Source organism: Dama dama, chromosome 22, assembly GCF_033118175.1.
Source record: "Dama dama isolate Ldn47 chromosome 22, ASM3311817v1, whole genome shotgun sequence".
Lineage (NCBI taxonomy): Eukaryota > Metazoa > Chordata > Mammalia > Artiodactyla > Cervidae > Dama > Dama dama.
In genome coordinates, this window is record NC_083702.1 from 11506215 (window position 1) to 11525078 (window position 18864).

At 53.6% G+C, this 18864-nt stretch overlaps 1 protein-coding gene across 6 annotated transcripts in view; it reads right to left on the bottom strand.

Annotated features, from left to right (window-relative positions):
- The window catches only part of CACNA1C (calcium voltage-gated channel subunit alpha1 C), a 379681-nt gene that overhangs the window by 134680 nt on the left and 226137 nt on the right, over positions 1-18864 (bottom strand). For all 6 annotated transcript variants that reach the window (XM_061124633.1, XM_061124631.1, XM_061124634.1 and 3 more), the window contains exons 4-5: positions 8531-8670; positions 4816-4955 (exon numbers count right to left, since the gene is read on the bottom strand). In XM_061124633.1, the coding sequence (XP_060980616.1) occupies positions 4816-4955; positions 8531-8670 (280 nt within the window). The remainder of the gene's footprint in view (positions 1-4815; positions 4956-8530; positions 8671-18864) is intronic.

Genomic DNA, 18864 nt, shown 5'->3' on the forward strand with positions numbered 1-18864 from the left:
AATATTCTTCAAGAAGAGGAAGGGCTGAAGACACCTTCAGATAATGAAAACGGAGATAATTCATCAGCAGCAGACCTCTTTCACAGAAATACCATAGACATATCCTTCAGAGTGACGGGAAATGACACCAGAAGGAAATGCAGATCTACAGAAAGGATTAGACAATCTCAGAAATGGTAAATAGGTGGGCAAATATAAAAGCTTTTACATTTTTAATTTTTCTCATAATTTACTTAAAAGACAACTTACTAAAGCAGGAAATATTAACACAGGGTGGGGTTTATAATGCTCATGTAAGTAGAAGATGAGATGGTTGGGTGCCATCACCGATTAAATGGACACTAACTCGGGCAAACTTCAGGAGATAGTGAAGGACATGGAAGCCTGGTGTATTGCAGTCCATGGGGCTGTGAAGAGTCAGACATAACTTGGCAACTGAACAAGAAGTAGAAAATGTATAAGGCTCACACAGGGGAGAGAGTTGTGTTAGTGAAAGTGTACTATGCTAAGGCTCTTACATTTGTGATTGTACATTTAACATGTGTGAGTTTTATTGAACATAAATAATGCTTCAATAAAGTGGATTTTAAAAAGTTAAGTATGGAAGTATCCTGTTCCTTTCATTGGTCCCATTTGGAGCCTGAGTTCAGCAGACAGGGAGTTGGACCCATAGAAATACCAGGAGCTAAAATTTCCTAATGCATCTTACACACTGACCACAATTATAAATGCTCTGCAAGCCCTTGAGTATTTAATCCTCACAACCGCTCCTTGATATAAGTGCAATTTTAACCCCCATTATTGATCAATCAGGACGCAGAGGCACACAGCTTACAGGTGTGGCTCCGGGGACTTAAGCCTAAGGAGTGGGACCTCAATGCCGGCATCCGTGGCCACTCATCATCTGGAGCTAGCCAGAGGGAACGGACCCGGTGTCACAGGTGTTTGGGCTCATGTTCTTCAAATCGATCACTTCATGGGACACTGACTTCACTGTGTCTTCATCTCCGCTCCCCTCATTTTTCTTTCCAGCATTTATGGGTCACTTGTAAGTGTTAGTGGCCTTTACTATGACCATTATTTTAAATCAGGTGACAGTCACCTTACTGCTGGCTGTAATTTCAGGTTTGGGATTTCCACAGAAGGGCCAGGCATTAAAGAGAATCAATGACAGGGCTTCTGGACTTTAGGAAGCTCTGTCTCCAGTGTGACTGACACCATCCACCGCAGTCCTGGGCACAAGGCCAGGGTTTGGGGAACTGCCCTGTCTGGACTGATGGCCGTCATGATGGGAGCCCCCAAAGGTCATTCCCTGCCTGGGACTCAGCCTAGAATTAGTGATTCCAGAGAAGTTCTCAGCTCACTGCTGTTCTCTGTCACTGAGGCACAGGACGATACTGCTCAGAATTTCAGGGCTGAGACAATTTAAACCTCTTGTTTCCCAGGGTGAAAACTGCAGGTCAGAGATTAAAGGGCAGGTCACATCGCTGACCAGACTCAGCTCCCTGGTGTCCGCACTGCAGGCCCTTCGTGCTCCCACTCTCCTGAGGCCCTCAGGGAGAAGAGGACCACTTCTCCTCAGCCCATGTGGCCAGGGCTCAGGGACCATTGAAAGGCAAATGCACCAACACCTGAAGTATCACTTGTGCCCGTCTCAAGAGCCAGGTGGGCACCTGTGGCCAGTTGTGTCTCCCCCAGTGGCAGAGGCCGGTTTGCTGTAGGGGATGACCCTGCCGTTGAAAACGGCCTGAGTCCATCTCCATTCATGGCTCTGGGAGAAACACTTGGGCTGCATATGCCTGCCTGTAAATTAGGGCTAAAGCCCTATCTTCCTGGACCACTGGGCCGACCAACCCACCAATGAAGCTCTTGGAGGCCAAGATCCTGACTCAGACACCCAACTCTGCATTTAGCAGGTGGTAACCCGGACATCTGTCACCACCTGCGTTTTGTGCTCAAATCGAAAAGGGACATTTTCCTCCTGGGGGAGTCTGCGCATCTCAGTAAACAGGTTAAGTTTCTTGGTTCCTATAAATTTTTAAGCTTCTTCAGGCAGAGCATAAATAGTCACGACTTCCCTGGTTTGGTCCCTTGTGTCACTGATAGTAACTTATCCATCAGACTCCACTGCAGCATGCCTGGAGCAGAGTGGACAAGCCTCAGCTACACAGCATGTCCTGAGAGTGTCCTGATTTCTACACCCACAGCAAGACCCACCCCTGATCCTCCGCCTCCTTGTGCCTGTCTCCAGGGCCACAGTTATCCTACCTCTTCGTCCTGAGGTCCCAGATGCCCCTCCTTACCTACCCTTCAAGGCCTCTCCTCCTCCTCCAAGGAGTGCCACCTCCTCCAGGAAGTCTCTCCTGATCACTATCTGCACTCCCCAGAGTATGGAGTCCCCCAGAGCACACTGGCCGCAGAACTCATCTGCTTTTTTTTTTTTTGCACATCTCTATTTTTGCTCTACACCATCATTTCTAAGAACATTTTTTCTTTGACACTTCAGTCTCTCTGAGAACACACTTAATGTCTGACTCACCTCTGTATCTGTTGTGAGGCTAGAAAAGCCCTCTATGAAGTAGGTACTCAGTGGGTTTTGTTGAACAAATTAATAAATGACTCATGGGCTTGTACCCTCACCACCATCTCTCACCCTCCGTATATGTGATCCTGAGATTCCATGGCATTTAATACATGTATGGACACAGAGAGTAACGGTAACTTCGTGGGCGCGGGCTTTCAGGTCCCGCAAACCACCCAGTCAGCATATTTGCCATAGAAACAGCACCTGCGTGTTCAGCTACACAGTGCACAGTTGCCATGAAGATCGAATAACACAGAAGAAAAAGCCCTTCAGAAACACTAAAGAAGGTGCCCAGGAAGGAAGGTCTTTAGCCCTGGTGTCATTTGGGGGTGTTAGGATTCTGCCCCCACCACATGGAGCCTGTGCTCGGCCACGAGGGGCCAGTCCCCCCACAAAGACTGACCTGGCGTTTTGTAGACAATAGTGGGTGACAAGAATATAGTAGTGAATGATATAAAACCTGGTTGTTCTCATGAGGTGAGGGGTGTGAAGTAAATAAACCAGGGAAGAGGGTGGAGGGTGAAGCAGGGGAAGAAAGCAGAGATGGATGGAGGACACAGCAGTAGGACAGGCCCCTGAGAAGGTGCCGTTTCTGTGGACACCACGGGGCTGAGGCCAGCCGGGGGGCATCCAGATGGAAGTCCTGCCACGCGAGTCCTGTGACAGACTCACTGTCACCCGCCTTCTCATTCCCTGAGCTTGGCCTATTGAGTGATGGCTGATCGACCATGAAAACCCCATAATTTCAGCTTTGCTAAAAGATCTTGGGTCTCAGCCGTCAGGTACACTTTCCATTCCTAGTGCCAGTGGTTAAGGCCAGGCAGAGGAAATCTGCTTACCACATCTACACTCCCTCTGAGTTAACACAGGCCACCACTGCCCAGGGTCCCCCACTCCTGCCATCGCCCATCTAGGGAGTGCCCCCGCCCTGAGTAGAGACGGGACAGGCACCGTGCAGGCGTCAGAGAGTGTGGGGCATGTCTGGGCTTCCAGGGGCTTACAAGGTAACTGCAGAGGCAGGTACGAGGGTAAATTGTTGAAGACATTGGGGGTTACATGCTTGGAACTCCTTACAGGAAGTTGTGCATGTGGCGGGGAGAGCTGGTCTGAGTCACGAACCTGGTCCCCCACTGTGGCCAGTTCAATTACTCTAGGGGATGTTCCCACCATTGTGTGCAGGTGCGGCAGGAACTGGACAGGTTAATACAAGGTCCCCGTGTCCCCACAATTTTGCATCCAGGCAGGTTTCACCTGCTGAGCAGGACAACGTCACCAGGTTGGTGGCAATGCAGGTGTAAAGGTGGGGGGGCGCAGAGCCCCCCCCCCTGCCTTCCTGGCCTGGCCCCATCTCCAAGCTAGTCTGGCTGCAGCCTGGTTTGGGGACCCCCTCTGCCTCAAGTTAGAGGCCAGAAGCTGAGAGTATTGTGACACATCCCAGCACCTACATCCTATCTTAGGTTCAGGGACCACCAGTGAACAAGGAGTGGAAGGACTTCTCAGAAAGTGGACTGAGCCTGCAGCAGGTTGGGCTGGGCTTTGCTGGAGTGGATGCTGGGAGCCCGACCTTCTGTGTGCAGGGCTGGGGGCTGCTCTGCAACGGGGTGGGGTAGGGGGTTCCTGCAGGATCGGGGATGGGGAGCCGACCCTGGCCCATCCCCTGATGGACAGTCTCTCCCACGCCCATCTGCCCAACTCAGGCCAGCACCCTCCACCCTCAGGGAAAGCTAGCTCTCGCTTCAATAGGCGGCAGGTCCAAAAATAGGGCTTCTGAGGCTGGAGACACCCCACGTGACATGAAAGGAGGAGAGGTTGGGAGAGGTGGCAAAATGGGACTTTTTGAACATCCACTGATGCTTTTCTGATTGTTCTTTAAAAAAAAATACAGACGGTAGAGATAATCCTGTCAGCTCTGTGCCCTGAGAGCCTGGGGGATTAGCTCTCTGCTCTTCTGCTGCAAATGTGTTTGAATTCCCAGCCCAGGGGGCCTGGGGTGGGGGCCGGGCTACGCAGATGGCCACAGGCTCTTCTCTGTGCAGCTGTCTCAGCCAGGGGGCACGTGAGCAGGAGCCATGGTGGGTTTTAATGGACTCACATCAGAGCTGGGGTCTTTACAGCAAAGGGACCCATTCAAGGAAACCCTCCATTTATAGGAAACCAGATTCCTTGGCAACTCAGGATGGATGAGCAGGAACAGTGGAGAGGTCACATGGCTGAACGGATGAGCTACTTACTCGGGACCCCGGACACCAATCGCAGGGGCCGCAGCACACGGAACGCCCTCAGCGCCTTCACGTCGAATCCAGCACCCTTCCCTCCCAGGGCGTTGGCTCCATCGGCTTTGGTCGCTTGCTCTAAGATTGCGCTGAAAAGCCTGGAATAGAAGGAGAGAGGGAACATCAGGATGTCCTGCTTGCCTGGCGGGGCTCCAACTTCTCCAGGGATGCCAGGCAGTGGGATTTGCAGGTGGCTCCAGTCAGGAAAGTCTGGGTGTGCTGGAGGGTCTGACTCTCATCAGATGATGGTACCTCAAGGCAGGTCCCGTTTGCCCAGAGAGGTCTGACTGAGGCCCTGGCAGCCCGGTGCCGGCATCAAGCTGGGTTTTCTGGCATCAGCAGTGTGGGCAGAGCGTCAGGCAGGCGGGGGCTGCTGCCAGGGCCCGTCCCTCCTCGGTGCCCTCTGCCCCCCACGATGTCCAGGCTTGTGTGCCCGGGAACCACATTCCCGCCTGACAAGCCTCTGTCTTTGACCTGAACCTTGGCAGAAACAAAGGGTCCTACGGAAATTGACGCAGTGCCTCAGGTACAAGGATGGGAGACTGGCTTGGAAGCCGCAGGGCCCCCCGGGACCCTGGCAGCAGGTGTGTCTGGTGGACTGATGGGGACAAGGTTGACAGACGCGCGTTCAAGAGAGGGCGGTGAGACGGGGCATGAGCGGCTTCCCTTCGGTCTGTTTTGTGCTTGGGGGCCCTGAGTAGGCTGTCTGCACAGTGGGGGCTGCAGCCAGAAGTTCTGACGAGTTGCCCGGACCAAGTCTGACATCCTTCCTGCTCTAGGGTTCCTTCACCCCAGCTTGGCAGCTGGACGGTTCCCCATGTTAGCTGGCGACGCCTGTGATCCAGGCAGGGGTGGCCAGGGTTGGGGGGAGCCGGGTCCTTTCTCCACAGAGAAGTCTTCTTTCTACTGAAACTGAGGAAAACAGTCTGCATGTCTGTTGAACAACATCCCCAATCTAAACCAGATTTGGTGCCTAGAATTTCCTGGAAGAAAGGAACACGCTTATTGATGTACAAGATGTCCACAAATATTATTCACGGAGGGAATTGGAGACTGAACAGCCTTCCCCTTTGTCAACCCTGAAGGGGGAGAAAGTTTGGGACTGGGTCTGGAAGGTGTCCGCTCACGGAGGCCGTGTGCTGCTCCTCATTCAGACACCGTGGAGGCGAAAACACTGCTTCATGCTCCCCGCCATCCAGGGCTGGGAGCACATGAGGATGCTTGTGGGGGGCTATCTCCAGGAGTTCCCCCCCCGGAGTGTGCCTGTCAGTTCCTTAGCCCAACATTCAAGACTGGACAACAGTCTCTGGAGGGCCCGTGAGCTGAGAGGCAGGGCCCATACTGGAAGGGAGTTGGAGACACAGTGAAGACCCTTGAGGCTGGAGTAGATGGTCAGAGTGGGTGCATCTACTGAGGGCTCCAGGATGCCCAGTGGGGGCAGGGAGGGCTGCTGGGTGGGGCAGAGGGTGGGGAGGGCTCCTGGGTGGGAAGGGGTGGGGAAGGCTCCACAGGCACCTGGTGGAGGTGGGGGGGTGTAGCTCACAGAGACTCTGAGGTTCAGCAGCTGTGTCCCCACTGTTTCTAGGAGATACTTCCACGTCCACTTCCAAAAGGAATGGGGCACGTGGTGGGGTGGGCACATCCAGGTAAAGGGTTGGGAAGGGGGGGAGTGGGGGGTGGGCATGGCAAAAGAGAGGTGATTGGGCCATGCCCTTCGTGAGAGGCGTGTGCCACATTTTGAGTTAGAAGGATGGGCCAAGATCGAGACTGGATGGAGAACCCTGAAGACTTAGCAACTCGGGGAGGAGAAACCAGGTCCTAAGTGTGCGATCAGTGGGAAAAAGACAGAGGGCCTTCATGGACCATAGGTGGACCACAGGTGGGCCGGGGCTGGCGTCGTGGCCTCCGTGTTGTGAAGTCAGCTGGAGGCACTTCTGCAAGGGTGCCAAGTCTGGATGCCTCTCTCCCTTCCTCAGTCTGACAGCCTGGCCTGGGCAGATGGGATTGGGATCTGGGCTGACCCGTGAGCCGTCCACTCTGCAGGAGGAGCAGAGTCCACACAAGCAGAGACGCAGCAGGGGCCCTGTCCAAGGTCTGCCCGTGTCTCCTGCCCCCACCCCACGCACAGGTGAAGGCCGTGGATGGGGCAGAACGTGGCACAGACCAAGGCCAGTCCATCCTGCAGACGGGAGAAGACACAGCTCCCCTCCCTGCGAGGCCTCTCTCCTCTGCTGGCCCCAGAAGCACCGTGTCTCAGTCCTGGGCTCTTCCTGCGAGTGTGAAAGGTTCCCAGGAGACTCAGGGCTCAAGGAAGACGCTGAATTGAAAAGGATGCAGATGCGTGAGGAACAACCGCCCTAAAGACCTTCGCCATGGTTTGCTGAGTCAGTTCAAGGCACTCGTTGGTCACTCTGTTCGCCCAGTGTGAACAGGACCTCTTGTAGAGCTGCTTCCTTACCCAACATCCACATGTGGCTAACAGCTCAGGAGCTTCCATGTCCCTCGTGTCTCCAGTGTCCCTTATGTTACTGCAAAGTGCGTCACGCATCAGCCAGGCAGAAAGCACAGCGGTGAAAACCCTAACACCGCTCAGACACTTGCAAGAAGCCATCCAGACTCCCGGAGACAGGGTCTCGCTCCCACGTGGCCCTGACTTGCTTCGTCGCTTCCTGCGGGAGAGGCCAGATGCCCATGGGCTCCGAGCAGGGTGTTCTCTGGGGAAGCCACCAAAGCAGCATCCACCCCGGGTTAGGATGGAATGGTCCCCTAGATAAGAGCCCATTGGCACGCGGACCTGACCCCGGAGGCTGTGGGGCTGGAGAGGGCATGAGCGCCAGGTGGGTTTGACGTAGCACCAGGTCAGCCCCAAGGCGTGGGGACCCTGCCCTGCATGGATGGACGAGTGGCAGGAGCTTGGTCAACAGTACCTGCATCTCCAGCAGTGCGTGCGGGTTTGTTTGTACCAACATTTGACAAAGACCCTTCCCCAAAGTTACTGACGCCCAGACAAGGAGATCACAGCCCCAAGGCTTCCTGCAGATGCTGGCGCTGCTCTGCTTCTGAGCGTAGGTGGTGCCCGTCCTTCTCCTACACTGCTCCCCTACTCTTCTCCCGAGAAGTGCGTCTGGTCCCATCCCCTGGCCCTTCCTAGTCCTGTTTTCCTCTCGTCCATCAGTCCCGGGCAGCCACTGAGTGAGGACCCTCAGTTGCAGGTAGGGGTCTTGGCCCCCGTGTGCCAGCCACCCCTCCCTCACAGTGGCTGCAGGGTCACGTCCAGCCCAAACACACCTGCTCTGCCTCACCGCGGGGGAGGCGTCCAGGAACACAGGCCAGGTGAGGCTGGAGATGGAATAAAAGACCTAAAATTGAGGCTTCTCCTTGGCTGCAGAGAGGACCCTGGACTCCAGCAGAAACCCTCGATTCACCTGTGTGTGTGTGTGTGTGTGTGTGTGTGTGTGTGTGTGCAGGTATGGGCATGCAGGTGGGAGTAGCACCGGACTATTCCAGGTAACAGCTCCCCTCCCTTTGCAGAAAGTCTGAATCCAGAGGGATTTTAAATAAATCCTTTGGTCTGGCCTGAAGCCCAGGGCCCTTGTGACCAAAGCAAAAAGACGCAGGTATGTGCGGAAGGGAAGGGGCCGAGGTGGCTGGCGGTGTGGGAGTTCGTACTCACCCGACAACCACGATGATAAAGTCTAGTAAGTTCCAGCCGTTGCGGAGGTAAGCATTGGGGTGAAAGAGGAGTCCGTAGGCTATGACTTTTAAAAATGCTTCCACAGTAAAAATGATGAGAAAGAGATACTCCACCCGCTCCTAGGAAACACAAGTAAAGAGAGAAGGTCATCAGATGGGGGGGGGGTGTCTGGAAAGTTCTGACCCCACAGGTCAAAAGCCAGTAGAGAAGGGGCCCCTCTGTGGTCGGATCAGGGGGACGTTGGGAGGGACCCCTGTCACATCCCCAACCCCACAGTCTATTCCACAGGCACGCTCAGATCCACTAGTCTTATAGTCTTAAAAGGCAGAAATTAGGGTGGTGGGAAAACTGCACACCTTTGAGAAATCTTAATCAATGAACACCTGCTTGAACTTCTCAGGAGAGAACTCAGGATGAGAGAGCTGAGGGCGGAGTTGGAAGTGCAGAGAAAGTGCCACAGTTCTGAGTCACAAACCGAGAAGCTATAGCCCAGCCTCCTGAAACCCAGAACTGGAGTCTGGGAACATCCACTGGTCAGGAGACAGAGGCAGCTGCCCACGTGCTCCGACCTTTCCTTTAGAAAACAAAACTCTTTGTCCAAAGACCGAGACCAGGTCAGCAGGAGCCCCAGCGTTCCCAGGATGGGGTGAGCACTGGATGGGGGTGGGGTGGGGTGGTCCTCCTCCCTCTCTGCCCACTAAGAGAGCCCTGCTGTGGATGAGGCTCCGTTACAGGAATTTACACTTGGTTTGGCTCCAGCCGACTCGGGGTTGATTCACCGTCTCCCTCCACTCTCCGCCCCAGCAGCTGCTCTCCAGCGTGGAGCTGTCATGACCCCACCAGGTGGAGGCTGCCCATGGCCTTCACACATGGATGCTCGCTCTATAGGAGCCTTGGCCTCCAGGAGTCATCTGCTCAGACCTCAGACCCACTGCCCTTCCTTGTGGGTCAGGAGGAGCTCATTGAAGACCCCCAGGTCCCACCCACACTGTGGATGGGGCAGCCCGGGAGGACACACCATCTGCAGCCCATCCAGCTGGTGAATTGCTGGCTCACCACAACCCCACCCCTTCAAGCACATCTTCCCCATCCCCGAGACAGTGAGCCAGTGGTGGCCTTCCGAGCCCAGATCAGGGCTTGGGGATGCAAAGTTAAAAAGGGCAGAACCCTGGGCCTCATCCAGACAGACTGGAGGAGATCTGGCCGTGGGATCTGACCCAGCCTCCTCAGCACGTGGGCCACTGGTCCTCAACTCCAGGTGCCCCAGAGGCTTCTGGGAAAGGTCTCAAATGTGCGCTTCCAGGTGCCAAGGCCAGGAGACCCCTTCTGGACTCAAGGCCGAGCTGCTGGTGTCAGATGCATGTGGGGTGGGCTCAGAGGGGAGCTGGGCTCATGGGGCAGCAGGACAAGTGGGTCCTGGAGAGTTTGTTGTCAGAGGAGAGCTGGGGCTTGGCTCCACCCGCTGAAGACAGCCTCGGCCTGAGACAGTGCGTCCACGTCATGGAAACTGTCTCCAGGCAGGAGTGACGGCATCCTGTGTACAACCACGGGGTCTGAGAGACAAAGGAACTCAGAGATGATCCGAGCTACCTCGCTGCTGGAGAGACTGGGACACTGAGAAGGTGAGGCCTGGGAGGCACACGCCTGGGACCCAGGACCTGCTGGACTTCCTGACCCAAGGCCCGAGGTCCATTCATCTCTCTGCCTCCCTGGTCTCGCTTATCCTCTAAGACACAAGAGGGACAAGACCGCTCAGGTTTAAGGGTCTGAGCCAGAGCTGAAAAGGGCCCAGAAGTCAGGAAGATGGATCTGGAAAAGAACCCAGGGAAGAGGCAGGTGCCAGACGCCAAGAAGCTCAGGCACAGTGATCTGTGTGGTGGGTGAGAGTGTGTGAATGTGTGTGTGAGTGTGTCAGTGTGCATGTGGCACTGCTCTTGTGAGCAGCGCTGTGTTCCCCCTGACGTTAGAGGTATGAGAGTCCTTACAGAATTCATTCCAACCCCCTCTTCAAAACCAAAAAACAAACAAGAAAGCGTAAGCAAGTGAAACAGCTTGGTCATCCTTTCAAAACACCATATGTTGCCATAGAAACATCCGGGGGTGGAGAACGGCATGGCTGAGGAAGCTGATGCCTTGGCGCCTCTGGGCCTGTGAGTTCACAACTCCTTGCAGCCTCCTCAGGCCTGAGTCCTGGGGATCACTGTGCCCTGAGGCTATGCTGAGGTTCAGCAGGGACCCCCTGTTTCTTTGACCTCCAGAACTGGTTGAAATGTGTGCAGACCCACTAAAAAGAAGCACAGAGCCCTGAGTATCCACCTGTGATGCTGAGAATGTGCCCCAGCCTATGCGGGGTGCATAGGGGCTTCCTGATCTGTGCCGAGGGAGTCCCGGTACCCAGGAAAGGCTGACATCCCAAGTGGGGGAAGCAGGAGGGCTTGGTCCCCTCCCACAGCTGTGGAACCCACCAGGGCAGCGATGCCTAGGCCCAGTCCTCCTGGCACTGCTTCCTCAGCTGTGAGGGTCTGGGGCTGAGGGTGGGGGGAGCCAGGGGATTAGCTCCCAGCTCCTGCTCTCCCCATCTGGATGGGGAAATAGCTCCCTAAACATTGTATTCATGGTCCCTGTATTATGCTGCTGCTCTGACTTGTGGATATAAACCCTATGGTAGATGGGACAATGAATGCTGGGGCCACAGAGACCCTGGATGCAAGCCGCCTCTACCTGCTGGCCTGCCTGCCCCCACCCCCCCACCGACTCCAGCAGACACTGCTCAGCCATCACTGTGAACTCACCTGCTGACCCACATCACGCCCTCAGCATCCTTCTCAACACAACGACCATCTATCCATTGGTGCCAACTTACAACCTCTCCCCTCCCTGCTGGATGCACAGAGTGGCCATAGAGTTTACCATCCAAACAAGGGCAGTTTTGAGAGTAAAAGAGAGCCTGTGACTAATTCATGGGGACACAGTGTATGGGGGTTATCCCAGATGAGTTAGAGGCTGCGGTCACCCTAATTCTACCTCAGTGAGGCTCCTAAAGCACCCACCCACTCCTTGTAGGTAAACCCACCTGAGGAAGCTTGAGAGCGTCTTCCTACAGGACAGCCTGGGTGGGGGATGGGAGGGGCTTGGGGAAGGAGAGGGGCTCTTGGTGAGGAAGGACAAAGCCTGCCTGGTCACAGACTTGTCTGCAGAGGTGCCATCACCAATGGGTTGTTCCCCTCCCCCGCCCCATGGTCCCTGACACCACCCCCCTGCTCTGGTAGCACCAGCCCATCACCTTCCCATGAAAGCCCGTGTCTGCTCCCCAACCCACCTCTGCCTCACAGAGAATAATCGTTTCTACAGCAGTTTAATGAGTCAGTTACGAACGCATTTGGGTGTCTTATGGAGGCAGAATCACCTTGTTTACTCCTTGGTAATTAAATCAGCTACATTTCATTTCTGTTTGGGGAGATTTATGGGCATTTTCTGTTTCTAGGTGGCAAAATTGAAAAATGAGTCTAATTACTGATGGATTTCCCCCAAGAAGAGAAGCAGAGAGCAGTATTTCACTCACTGCCAAGTTCACTGCGTCTTAGCACAAGGATGGAGGATGATGGGAAGGCTAGGGACCATCCAAGACAAGTGAGCAGAGAGGACGGCAGTGCAGACACTCAGGGAGGGGGGCCCTCTCTTCTAACGGTGGGGACTTGGCCACTAGCTGCTCTGGTTGGGCCGTAGAAACCTGACCGGTCCTCTCAGACAACCCCCTTTCCTAAGGGGAACCCCATTCATCCCTCAATAAACCAGTTGCAACTATGGGCTTTTTAGAGGCTGTGACACTTCAGGTGGAAAGGTCTGACCAGGTATGTCCTCTCAGTTGCTTTGTGACTTTAGCCAAGTAAGTCTTTTATTCTTTGCCCTCACATGTTCTCATTTACAAAGCAGAGTTTTCAAGTTACCGAATTGCTGGGTTGATTGAAAATATTAAAAATATTACCATCACAATATGTTTTATAAACATGTGTAAGTTCCCTGAAAAGGGTTTTGCTCAGCTTTACATTTTCTGGCCTTTGAGTTGGGAGGATGAGAAAAGTAATATGGGCATTTTATTTAAAGGCAATAGGGACTCCCTAGGGGTCCAGGGGCTAAGACTCGGTGCTCCCAGTGCAGGGGGTCCGGGTTCGATCCCTGGTCGGGAACTAGATTCCACATGCAGCAACTAAGACCTGGTGGGGTCAAATAAAAAACTAAATATTAATATTTGATAAAGGCAATGAAAGTGTCTTCTAGGAATTTAAACTCCGTCACCAGATACAGTTTACGTTTTTGGCTATTGGGTCATTTTTAGTCTAATTCAGGATCTGGCTGAAATGAGAGTGTTTCCTACACTTTGGTAGCAGAGGGGACCGAGGTCTGAGGGCACACGCCTCACTCTGGAGCTGCTCAGAGTCCCCTACCCTCACATTCCATCCTCACAATGACCGTCAGAAACGGTGTATTTTCTGCAGGTGAGGAGGCCCTAGGGCTCAGCGGATCCAGGCCGGGGGTCTCGCTCTGAGTTCCATGGAAGGCTGGCTCTGCTTGGCGCCCCCAGCAGAGGCTTGATGGGGAGCAGGCCATGTCCACCTGCCAGACCTTGTGCATTCTCGAGAAGCAGTCACCTTGCTCTGCGTTTATGGGCCACACCAAGGGCCTTGGCTGTCAGGCCCCGCAGTGACCCTCTCCTCCATGTGGTCCAGCCCACACCCACCTCAGTGCTGAGACCCCAACTAGGTTGAGAGGCCTCTGTTCGGGGGGGCATGCTGCTTCTCTGGGCCTCAGTTTTCTAATCTGTGAAATGAACGCCTCTTCCTTCCTCTGCCGGGCTATGAGAATTCATAGAGAGTTCAGTGTCTCGTGCATACGTGTTTCCAGGAGTCCATAGACCACAAGGGGTTCCAAGGCGGGGTCAGGGGTAATGTGTCCCTCAGGTCGGTGACCTCAGAGCAGCTACCTCTGTAGCTGGTGGAGCCAGATGGTCACCCCAGCTTTCTGGGGAGCCTCCAAGCCCAAATAACTGCAGTGGGTGCCTGGAGCATCCATACCCCTCATTCCACAGGGCCTTTTCAAGGAGATGAGATTTTTAACTTAATCAGGACACTCTGCTCCATGGGAGGGCGATCCACTAGCAGGGGTCAGCATCTCTGATTAGCAGCAGCAACTGCCTGAACTCCTTGATGCCGAATCACAGGTCACCAGAGGATGGGGGTGGGGGATGAGCCCGGGTCCTGGCTTTGAAGGCTGGGCTGAGGCCACCTGCGCTGACCTCTTGGGGAACTTGGGCCCTGTCCAGAGATGAGGTTAACTAGGGCTGGGACAGGCCCAGGGATGAGCACGTCAGTGTTTTATGGAAACGACTGGACCCCAGGTTCAGGCAAGTATAGACATGCTGGTGGAGCAGGAGTTCTCAAAAAGAGAGGTGCAGCTTCTATGTGGACAGGATGACTGTCCTGGAAGGTCAGGAGTGTGAAGAACCTGGGTTTGAGTCCAGTCTCTGTTCTCTCTGGCTGTGTGGGCTCCGGTCCATCCCTTAGTCTCTCTGATCCCCAGGGTCCTCATTCACGAAGAGTGAAGCCAGTGATGCTTTTCAGAGGGTTGTGATGAAGACGGGTGGAGTCTGGTGTGTGGCCCTGAGTCTCACAGCAGGTGCCAGGTAAGCACGGCTGCCTTCCCCTGCTCCATGTGGACACCGGCCAGACTCCCACCTGTCCGCCTGCCTTGTCGTGTTAGGTGAGGCTCAGGGCATGGTGTTGGGAGCTCTGCCTCTGAAGGGAGACCACCTGGTTTTATATCCAAGTGCTGCCGTAGAGATCAGAGCAGAAATAAATGAAACAGGGAATTAAAAAATCATAGAAAAGATCAATGAAATTAACAGCTGATTCTTTGAAGAGATAAAATTCATAAACCTTTAGCCAGACTCTTTGGGGAAAAAACAGAGAGGGCTCAAATGAATAAAGTCAGAAATGAAAGAGAAGTTACAACCCACACCACAGAAATACAAAGGATCATTAAGACATGACTATAACTGAGTATGCACCAATAAAATGGAAAACCTAAAAGTGGAAAAATTCCTAGAAATATATAATGTCCCAAGACTGAACCAGGGAAAGATAGAAAATATGAACAGACCAATTAACAGAAATGAAATTGACCAATTACCAAAACAAAAGTCCAGGACCAGATGGCTTCACAGGTGAATTCTACTAAACATTTAGAGAACAGTTAACACCCATCCTTCTGAAACTGTTCCAAAAAATTGCAGAGGAAGGAATGCTTCCAAAATCATTCTGTGAGGCCACCACCACCCTGATACCAAAGCCAAAGACAGCACAAAAGATGGAAATTGCAGGCCAATATCACCGATGGACATAGATCAAAAATCATTAACAAACTATTAGCTAACTGAAGCCAACAACACATTTAAAGAATCACAAACCACTGTCAGAGCTTCCCAGGTGGCGCTAGAGGTAAAGAATCTGCCTGCCCATGCAGGAGACGTAAGAGACACGGATTCTATCCCTGGATTGGGAAGATCCCCTGGAGGAGGGCATGTATTTTTGCCTCTGCCAACACTGGAATACTGCCATTCCAGTATTCTTGCCTGGAGAATCCCATGGATGGAGGAGCCTGGTGGGCTACTGTCCCTGGGGTCACAAAGAGTTGGATATGACTGAGCGACTAAACAACAACAAAAACAACATCCTACTGAACAGTGGAAAGCTAGAGACATTTCCTTAAGACAAGGATGCCCACTTGCCACATTTATTCAACATAGTATTGGAAGTCCTAGCTATAGCAATCAGAGAAGATAAAGTAGTAAAAGGAATCCAAATTGGAAAAGGGAGAATTAAAACTGTCACTGTTTGCAGACGACATGATACTATACATAGAAAATCTTAAAGCCACCGCCAAAAAATGACTAGAACTCATCAATGAATTCAGAAAAGCTGGAGGATACAAAATTAATATACAGAAATATATTTGTAACTTGGAGTATAACCTTCAAAAATTATGAATCACTACATTGTACTCTTGAAACTAACATAATATTGTAAATAAGCCATGTTCTGTGCTGTGCTAAGTCACTCAGTCAAGTCCAACTCTTTGTGACCCCATGGACTGAAGCCTGTCAGGCTTCCTCTGTCCATGGGATTCTCCAGGGAAGAATACTGGAGTGGGTTGCCATGCCTTCTTCCAGGGGATCTTCCTGACCCAGGGATTGAACCCGAGTCTCTCATATTGCAGGCAGATTCTTTATTGTCTGAGCCACCAGGGAAGCCCAGACCTCAATTTAAAAAGTAAAATAAAAATTTTCAACAGTGCTAGAGAGGAAAACTGGAAGATGGAAAGGAGGAAAAAGGTAGAATAGCCTGGAAGAGAAGATGCACAAGAGCAGGAAAGAAGTGTGATGTCGTTGGAGTTGGTTTACACCCAGAACGAGGTCTTGGGGTAAGGTTCCTGAAGTTATGCCCATGAAGCCCGGGGTCTGGCCTCAGAGACCCTGCATGTAGTGGGAGCCCCCCACGGTGCACAAAGGGGGAAGTGTCCAACAGGCCTGGCAGAAAGGGCCTGCAGGGCGTGAGGCTTGGATCCTCTGGGAAGAGCTGACCATTTCTCTACCTTCTGTGCAGAAAGCAAGCCAGTGACCTGGACCCTCTGTCTGACTACAGCCAGGTTCCCACTGACCTCTGGCCCCTGTGGCTGGAAGTCCCCATGTGACTCCAGGGTGGCTGCACCCAGTCAGAGTTCAGAGCACCAGCAGCCTCTGGCCTGATGCCCTCCCCTGAGTCACTGCTCCCTGCTGCCACCCTCTCCCACCCCTACCCCACCGGCCAGGGTCTGAGGGGGACAGGATCTCTGGGCTGGGCCAGAATCAAACAGCCCAGGGTCAGACGTCTGGCCTCAGGGACCCGAGTTCTGATGCAGTCCACAGACATTCAGCACCTTGGGGCCTGCAGCTGAAGAAGCAGCGCCCTGGTCAGAGCAGCCAAGTGGGGGGTAGGGTCAGAAGGGACAGAGGCCCTCACAGCACGACGAGGTCTGCATGAGGCCGTTATACCAGTGAGCTTGCGTGCCCCTTCCCAACACCAGCCAGAGGCAAAGGGCACCTCGGTCTCTCCCAGGATCCAGGCCAGACACTGCGCCCCCGGACCGTGTGGCATCTGTGATCTGGGAAAAGTGATGGACGTCTGTCTAGAGGACCGGGCTTTCCTCTGAGACGGCGGGTCCAGGTGGAGCTCCCACTCAACACTCGCGGATCCTGGGTGGCATCTATCCCCAGGGAACTCACCCGGCACAGGGGGCTGGCGCCCTCCCCAGAGTTCACATCTCAGGAAATATCCGCTCCCAGGTGCTGGCTCACCAGAGCTCTGGACGGTGGATCAGTCCTTTTATAGGAGACACTGAAGGGGTAAGGACAGTAGGAGGCGGCTGGAGCAGCCACCATATGTGGATGCCCTCAGTTAATATGCTCCCGTCCCAGGGGCCTGGTCTCAGATACCACCTTCACCACAGGTGAGGAGCCCGAGGATCAGAGAAGTCAAGCAGCCTGTCCAGGATCCACAGGCTGCCGACACCTGGCCCAAGGCTTGAACTCTGACTGTCCAGTTTGGCTGCATGGCCTGAGGCAGGGAGCGCGGTCTTGTGTTCCTCACAGTCTCCACTGAAACTCCGATATTCAAATAATGGCCGAACCAGCAGGATGTGGGAGCATTGCAGATGGAGGGAGGGAGCCCTTCTCTAGCCCGGGGCAGGCGTGGCAGGATGGGACCATGTGGCGTGGGACCTGGGAGAGGCGACAGCATGGCCATCTCCAGCCCGAAGCAGTGGTCAAGGCGCAGACCCAGCAGTTGCGGTCCCGCCGTGAGTGGTTCCAGGACCGCGGGCTTCGGAGCAGCGGCAGAGCATCTGTCAGAGCTGAGCTGACACACGTCCACGCCAATAAATGAACATTTCCATCTCAGGTGGCTCCATTTGACAAGCGTCATCAATTCACACAGCAATTTATGTAGCCAAGGGGAAAGGTGTGGGGGGCATGGGCGGGGTTGGGGGAGGATGGGGGCCAGCCTCAGCCTGTCAGGTTGTATTCACTCATTTTATAATCACTCACTCATTCATTCAGTCATTTACGCAGTCACTCATTCCCTCACTCACTCATTCATTCATGCAGTCACTTACTCATTCCCTCACTCATTCATTCATGCAGCCACTCAGTCCTTCACGCATTCACTCACTCATTCATTCAGTCATTCATTCATTCACTCACTCACTCATTCTCCAGAAGAGCCTAGGTGGCTGCAGGAGCTGGCCTGTGTGACAGAATGTCTCTTTCCCCCAGCCTCTTAGCTTATATAATAAAGGTCACCTACATTTTGAGTTGTTAGATTTGGGCAAAACTGCACGTTTCTGTCTTTTCTCGGTGCCGTCCCATCTTACCTACCTCGTGACACCGTTGTGTAGAAGTGTGTGCTGGGTCACAGTTGGCAGATTAGAGACCCCTGGATCAAACACTCTCTTTTCCTTCAAAATAGTCCCTCCATCTGGCTTCAGCAGTTTGAAAACACAGGAAATCCGTTTGCTAGGCATCTGTTGTATCTACTTGTTTACACATTGATCAAGGTACTTATCCCGCGGTTCAAAGAGATGAGATGGTTTACCGAGCGCTCGCTGAGGGCTGGAGGTGACTGAACTGAGACGACCTGATCAGTAGGAGAGCTGGGGCCTGGAGCCCACAGCAGAGCATACCTAGTGCCCCCACCCAGGGGTTCCGGTCACTGCCGGTCTCCTCGATGCACCCTCGCCTTCCTCTGTCTCCCACCTGCTGGGCGTCTGCCCTCATTCCCCACCCCTTAGAAAACACAGGGAGACCCGAGAGGCACTGACCTGGGGGGCAGCAAAGGACAGGGCATCCTCACAGGGTCATCTCTTGGGAGACACACCTGTGTTGAGTGTGCACACTCATGCACACACACACACGCATGCATGCACGCACGTAGGCAGGGTCGAGGTGCTTTGTACTCCAGGCTGCTCTATTCCCTTTCCCTTTAATTGTTTGGTTTTGGCTTCTTCTGCACAAAGTGATTCATGGAAATCAGGGTCCTTGGAAGTGAAACATCACCATGAACCTCCCGAATCTATCGCCTTGAAATTCCTGGATCTCTTTCTTGAAAACTTCCTAAACCCATATACCTGGGTGGTGTGGGATGGAGGCTAGTTCTCCACCCTTTCCTGCGGGGGATGATGGGAGGCTGGGGTCTTGTTCCCAGAGCTGGGGTGGGGAGCAGGGG